This window comes from Anarrhichthys ocellatus, unplaced genomic scaffold, assembly GCF_004355925.1.
Source record: "Anarrhichthys ocellatus isolate YVR2014 unplaced genomic scaffold, GSC_Weel_1.0 scaffold138, whole genome shotgun sequence".
NCBI classification, from domain to species: Eukaryota; Metazoa; Chordata; class Actinopteri; order Perciformes; family Anarhichadidae; genus Anarrhichthys; species Anarrhichthys ocellatus.
In genome coordinates this window covers 324058-331438 of record NW_022280168.1, presented here as the reverse complement: position 1 = coordinate 331438, position 7381 = coordinate 324058, and the positions used below count along the sequence as shown (strand labels likewise).

The 7381-nt window shown below is 42.7% G+C and overlaps 1 protein-coding gene across 3 annotated transcripts in view; it reads right to left on the bottom strand.

Annotated features, from left to right (window-relative positions):
• dlg2 (discs, large homolog 2 (Drosophila)) overlaps positions 1–7381 on the bottom strand; it is a 191857-nt gene that overhangs the window by 148156 nt on the left and 36320 nt on the right. The window contains exon 1 of one of the 3 annotated variants that reach the window (XM_031877479.1): positions 5706–6597. The exons of the other annotated variants lie outside the window; for them this stretch is intronic. Within the exon in view, the coding sequence (XP_031733339.1) occupies positions 5706–5747 (42 nt within the window). The 5' untranslated portion in view covers positions 5748–6597. Of the gene's footprint in view, positions 1–5705; positions 6598–7381 lie in introns of those variants that run through there. 3 annotated transcript variants of the gene reach the window in all.

The following is a 7381-nucleotide window of genomic DNA, read 5'->3' as shown; positions in this document are numbered from 1 at the left end:
TCACCTGAACTCGTCTGGAGTGGAGGATGAGATTCTGACACTACAGGTTGACATTCAGCTGAAGTTCAGGGCTCATGGACAGTTTTGGAACAGTTCTTGGAAATATATATTTAGCATTTTTAATGTAGGTAGATCATTTTGACTTGGTCATTTTAAAAGTAGCTCGCAAGCCGAAAAAGTGTGGGCACCCCTGCCTTACACCATCCTTCTTCTGCCTATACCCAGGCACCGGGTTGCCAGTCAGCAACGCCGGAATGTAACATAACGCAGCAACGCCAGAACGTAACGTAACGCAGCAACGCCGGAACGGAACGGAAAGCAGCAACGCCGGAACGGAACGTAACACAGCAACGCCGGAACGGAACACAGCAACGCCACGGAATGACGCAGCCCCGTATCGCAGCCACGCACCGTAGCCACGGAACGCAGCAAGCAACCACGCAGCAAGCAACCACGCAGCAAGCAACCACGCAGCAAGCAACCACGCAGCCACGCAACGAAGCCACGCAACAACGGAACGTAGCCACGCAACAACGGAACGCAGCCACACAGCAACGGAACGCAGCAGCAACGGAACGCAGCAGCAACGGAATGCAGCAACGGATCGCAGCAAGCGGCAACGAACCGCGGCAACGGATCGCAGCAAGCAACAACGGAACGCAACAACGCAGCGCAGCAACGGAACGCAGCCACGGAACGACGCAACAACGTATCGCAGCCACGCAACGCAGCCACGCAACGCAGCCACGCAATGCGAAGCAGCAAGCAACGCAACGACGCAGCAAGCAACGATGCAGCAAGCAACGATGCAGCAAGCAACGCGACGACGCAGCAAGCAACGCGACGACGCAGCACGCAATGATGCAGCACGCAACGACGCAGCACGCAACGACGCAGCAAGCAACATATCACAACAACGCAGCGCAATGCAGGCACGCAAAGTGCCCCCTGCCGCCTACTTCCAGCAACCACAGCAAGTTGCCGTAACTGGGACACCTGGCACAGTGCCCCCACCCCGTCCACTTCCAGCGATGGACCCACACAATCAGTCAACACAACGATGCCGCTCCCTCTGCCGTCTTTGGGGGGTTTCCACAACAGAAGATGTTTTGCCGTAGACCAGCCTCGGATCTCGCAAGCCATGCCAAGTCGTTTCCCCTCATGCTACGAAATCTGACCAATAGTAGTCGCAGCCATCATGTGGGGCTACGGATGGCCCAGCAAGTCCATCTCTTAAACTCCTGACAACCTAGCAGTCATTTACCCAATCATCAAAATGACGCCGCGACACCCGTCCGTCAAGGGCGCGTTCTCGATGCAGCTCACGTCTGGGCCACCACAATGCCATGGCTTTCTTGGTTCTCATTCCAGAAGTTCAGAAGATCCGCCCTCCTGCAAACGCCCGTCCAACATCGGTTCCGTCATATCCAACGCCGTCTTCAAACCCATAAATCCTTACTCGATCTTGCCGACCATCGATCAGCAGAACTCCACCGTCGATAACCTACCTGCTCACGCCTACCAACTACACTCGCCAGCTTCATCGACCCACGCACGGGCAGGCAACACTGCTTTCCAGGAGGACTTCTTTTGGGGATCTGCAAGGCCCGGGAGCCGCAGTGGCTCCTCAACTAAGCCTTCCCCAAACCGCTACTGGCTAATCTCCACCAACCATTCCTCAATGCTCCAAATAATCGACGAACGTTCGCCCTCGGCTGAGGCGGGGTCCTAGATAGCGAATGGTAAAATACATCAAGTTGTTTGACCCTGCAAGCGTGAAATCAAATGTAAAACAATGTAATAACATAAAACTTTGTGAAATAACATGATTTATTTATCTAATACTAAAGGACATTTGCTTCAAAATTTTAAAAAGGACAAAAAAATAAAGTACGCTATTTGCAATGGTAAAGAGTTTCAGCTGGTACTGGCGCTGACATGTCTTTCTGTGGATACAAACAGCAGCTTCAGAACCGAGCATCAGGTCACTGTGATGATCTGTAACATGGCAGGTTCCGTGTTACATTATACTGTCATGTTAAATCAACAACAACTATGTGCAACTGCAGAAACATTTGAGTTAAGGAGAAGCAGCTATCTAGAGGTGATCACAGTACTAATATCAAGGGGATTAAAGTACGACAAGAGGAGGATGTTGGGATCTGGCAGGAGCGTGTTTGGTTATTAGCAAGTATGAAAACTAAATCATTGATATCAATAAAAGTAATAATATCAATAGGAATATCAACATATATTAACAATAACGGTGCACCACCCTGGGATCAGTGACCAATAACCGAACTGTAGATAAAGTCTCAAAATTGGTGTTTACTTACAATGTATAGTTAAAGTACTATTTTACATTCAGAGGGAACAGTGAAGATTTGAAGTCGAGCACAGGCTATCACATTCAGCTATTATCACAATAAATATGCACAGAATAATCACAGAAACTGCTCCCACCTCATCTCACTCTGACGGCCCACCCGCGGGCCGTCAGAGTGATAACTGCATATTTGTGTTATGCACACAACTGCTCTGTAACGATGAGTATTAATGTGATATCTCATTAGAAAGCTACGGTTCTTGTAATTCGATTTATGCAAACCATTTCAAGATACAATAACAACAGCAGGTACAGTTAACGTCTCTGTCAAACAAGCACTCCAAAAATAGCCGATAAAATATCACCGTGACTCACCGATTATGATCCATAACGTGCCCCTTGTGCATGCTAGTCCAGCAAAAACGGTCTTGCTAGGTGGCTAAGGGTCCACTCGATCGAATCCAGTAAAAGATTTAGTCCAAAACACATTAGTACATCCATAAAGACCCACGGGGGGCTGTTGCATCATTTCAAATTAGCCAGCAGATATGATAACTCGCGATCATATTTCGGGCATAATTTCACTTTCCATGTCAACAGAGCAGAGATTTTGACCGGAAAATGGAGCCTGCATTCCGCCGGTTAGATTGACACCTCATTTGACCCAATAGAAGCTTCTATAGCCCGGTCACAGTCTGGAACAGCCAACAAGAGTCCGCTTTGAAAGACAATGCCCGCCTCTCTTCTTTGGGTAAAGCTCGAGCCAATCGCAACAGATCCAGTTCAAACTCAGGCTCCATATAGATTTATCAGATGGCCCTCTGGGAAAGTTTTCAAAACTGAAATTGAAACCGTGTCTCAGGTACCTGGGACAGATTATCAAGACCAAAGTCTGGTTCATGAGAATTTTGAAGAATCTGTGAAAGTTGACAATAGTTAACTATGATATAGTTAACCATACATTGACATAAATAAACTATAGTTTGAAATTTACACATAGTTTATCGTAGTAAATGCATTTGCATTTTGACGTGGTGACACGAGCCTCCAAATGCATTTTTACACGGCTGCACTCATAGTAAACCACGTGTGAAATGTTAATTTTCTGTCGTATTGTTATCAAATTCTAACTTATACCAGGTACCATGACTCCATGCTGACATAGGATTGTGTTTTCCGGGTCATAAGTCCCAGCCATAGATAACTGCTGCCATCTGTTGGCCAAAACAAATCTAGGCGGAAATAAAATCCTTCTCTTTCAGTGTGCTGAAAACTGCATAGCTCAATGCTAGTAGCACTTACAGTGATTCTGACTGATTGTGAAGAAAGTTCAGAGTGTTGCCGTTCAACATTCAGTGTCTTAACTCAAAACAGAAAGTGATTAAAAATAGCAAACACATTTTTAGTTTCGGCAACCAAAAGCTTTTTAACTTTTGAAAGTTTTTTTTTAACTTTTTAAAAGTTAGTGTTGAGCCTTATAATGTGTTTATCTTTTCACCAGTGTTCATACTCCTTTGAATCCATCACTTCCAATACGTTAAAGTTAAAAATAATACAGCCATCTGATGTTGCTTGAGCACAGAAAAAAACAGTTAAATAGCAACAGCAGTGATGCCACACACCACCCAGTTACACCACCTAGTGCTCGGAGGAATATTACACTTTCACACAAATCAAATATGGCTCCTTCTTCATCTGTATCCTGAACAGCATTACTGATTTATGTAGATATGAGCAGAAATTACAAAAAAACATGCCAATGGATCAATCAATTAATATTGATCACAGAGAGTGAATGGGAACATTGCTGAGTCTAGCCCCTCTGCTGTGGAGGGAGGCAGACAACAAAGGAACGGAGAACTTGTTAAATGTGGTGATTCATCACCAACCATTGCAGCATTGAGCCAAATTAGAGTCAAGGTCTACACTGATATTTGTATTCGTCAGGTCTTGTTGGGCTGCCAGGAATGTAATGATTGTGTTTCTGCACACCACAACCAAACAAAATGAAATAGAAAGGTCTAGAAGAGATAGAAATAGAAGATTCTATGTTGTCCATGAAGTGGGACAATATAGTGCAACATCAGCGCTTTGTGTGCAAGGTGTGGCATTATTGTAAGTAAAAATAACGGATGGTAAATGGACTGTAATTGCATTGTGCCTTTCTACTCTTCCGACCACTCAAAGCGCTTTTACACTACATGTCATTCACACCCATTCATACACTGATGGCACAGAGCAATTTGGGGTTAATTGTCTTGCCCAAGGACACATTGACATGGAGTAGCCGGGGATCAAATCGCCGATCTTAAGTTTATTCATACACTTATTGTCTAAGCCATGTGGGTGCTTTACTTACAGCCTACTATGCAAATGGAATATTTGCAATTAGAATGAGTTTTAAGCTATGAAATTGTGTTTTGCTTAAATAAGTACATAGGTTATGTCCCTATAGGCATACATTAATGTCTACAGTTCTATTTTTGGCGTTTCGACTCCAAACCTCACTCTCATATGTCATTATAATTTCTACTATACAATTCTGGGTGTCTTAAAATCTCAATGTCATGCTTTACTTTCAGGAGTCGTCCCTGTCCTGCTGAAGGTCAGTGTAGAAAGCTTCAAGTACTCTAATATATTTTAGTCTGAGGTTAACGTTGAGCTTCAACTTGAGGAGAGATTTCAGGAGGGATTCTGAGATGTTTGATAGATACTCTCTCACAATATGTATCCAGGATGTCAAACTGATTCAGCAGTGAAAACAGGTTAAAGAGATAAAGATAGAAGCTGAAGCTACAGATCACAGTTTTAAAGTGAACCACCACATCACCTGGAGATCCAGAATGAAGGTGTCTTGAGGGCTGGATAAGCAGCAAAATGAGTCATGCCGGTTCTGATATGAAGCACATCACAAATGCACGTACATATCACGTGCTGTGTTCTAGTATACACCTCTACAGTATCTCATGCATTTGTGTCGTAATTGTCAAACTCTGATGCAGGAGTCTTTATTTTATCACAGCAACTTTGCACCCCTACCATGGAATAATATAATGCAATAGCTGTCGTTAGGCTAGCAGCTAATTCCATTGAGCTTTTGCAGTAGTGAGTGATCAAAGCTTACACTGAGCCTACTTAGCAGGTTGCATTACCTAATAAAATGATAAAACCACATCATATTGTTAAGAGACGGCAGTTAGCCAATTGTACTCACAAAGCCTCCCAATTTTAGAAAAGGCTTATGTAACAAAAGAGCTGGTAAACACATGCAGAAGAAACAAATAAATAGATCAACAAGTTTGCCTCCACTCGCTCACTGGTGTTCCCCACACCACTTCACCTTTCATACACACTACACATACTCCTGGGAGTCCCTTACCTGCATGTCTGATCTCAGAGCACAGTAGCATGCCAAAAACATGGCAGTACTGTGGTAACATGAATGGAGCCGGGTGGTATCTACGAAGTCTTCAACAATTAGAAACAAACAGCAAAGGAACAAGCAGCGGGATCAGATGAGACGGAGCAGGCAGCATAAATGAGTGAGAGAAATACTGGGATTGTACCACACCGAGGTGGCAAGTTCTCTTTCACTGTGGGGAAAATGAAAACACCAATAAAAAGCCCTTTGAGTTGATGCAAAGCTCAACACGTCTCACAGGCAAACAGGCGGGACTGAACCGTCAAGAGGGGGGAGTGAAAATGTGCTTCTGGCACAAAGAAGAAGAAAGCAAATGGAGAAAGGTCTGCTGGCGAAAGTGATCAACATCTTCAGGAAGAAATGGAAATGGAAGGAAGATCAGAGGAAATTAGGCCAAACGTGAGGTGTGTGTCCACAAAGATGTGATGTGAATAATGTTTGGCATACTGTATGAGTAGAGTGTAGCATGTCGCACACACAGCATTACATAACAAGCAATACCCCACACTGTTACTACCACAGAGCTGTGAAGAAGAGCACTACGTCACTATTTCACCAGTGCAGTTTCAACAGAGAGGGTGAAAGTGTTAAAGAAGAGAAGAGAGAATTACTGAGACGTCTTGTCTACATATTGTCACACAAACATTATGGGATACAACTTTCTACAATGCCCATGCATTATAAACATATTTATAATGTGTTTTAATCTACATTTAGCACTGTAAAATTATAGTAAAACATATTTTCAATATTCATAACACATCATACAGCATTATATAGGATCATACTGTATTATGATTCATATATATATGTATATGTATATATTAGTGCTGGGCAACGATTCAAATATTTAATCGCGATTAATCGCATGGATTTTTTGCGATTAATCGCGATTAATCGCATTGTTATGGCAAAGTTCAATAATGAATTCAAAAGTAGTGTATTGTGCACTTTTATCTTGAAAGTACTGCTATATGAACAAAAGTGCAATAACATTTGGTTTGCAAACACTTTAAACAAATAACGTTATTTTTAACAGCAGTATTCCCTTTACACAGTAGCAGTTATACAGTTATAATGATTCTGATAATAGATAACTTTATCTTTATGTGTGTAAGAGATGCAATTTAAATATACACCTTGAAAACTGCAAACCTATCTACTTTTTTATGTTTGTTAAATTCTCAGTTGCGATAACTAAATGATGCTTATTATACATATTACAAACAAAAACACTTTAAAAACTCGACAATATGTATTTTAATATTGTCACTGTTGTAAATTGTTTGATTGCATGATTTACTTTTATTGTGAAGAGCATGAAAACGGAAGTGTTTTTACTTTGAAGAGACAGGAAGTAGAATGGTACGTGTTCTTGATGCAAACAATGTTGATACATAGAAAACCACATGTCGGATGCAAGAGCGCGTTGTGTTCACTGTAACACTGTAATACTGCAGTTCAGACAGTAAAGTGTTCCGTTCAAACAAGACGTGTCTTGTTCCATCACGAGAAGCTCCACTTCACAACAGTCACGTTTGATCTGTAACGAGATGATCGCGCGCATGTGTGTGTGTGTGTGTGTGCGTGTGTGTTTGTGAGACAAGAGTGAAGGACAGTGACGGAGTGTAGGA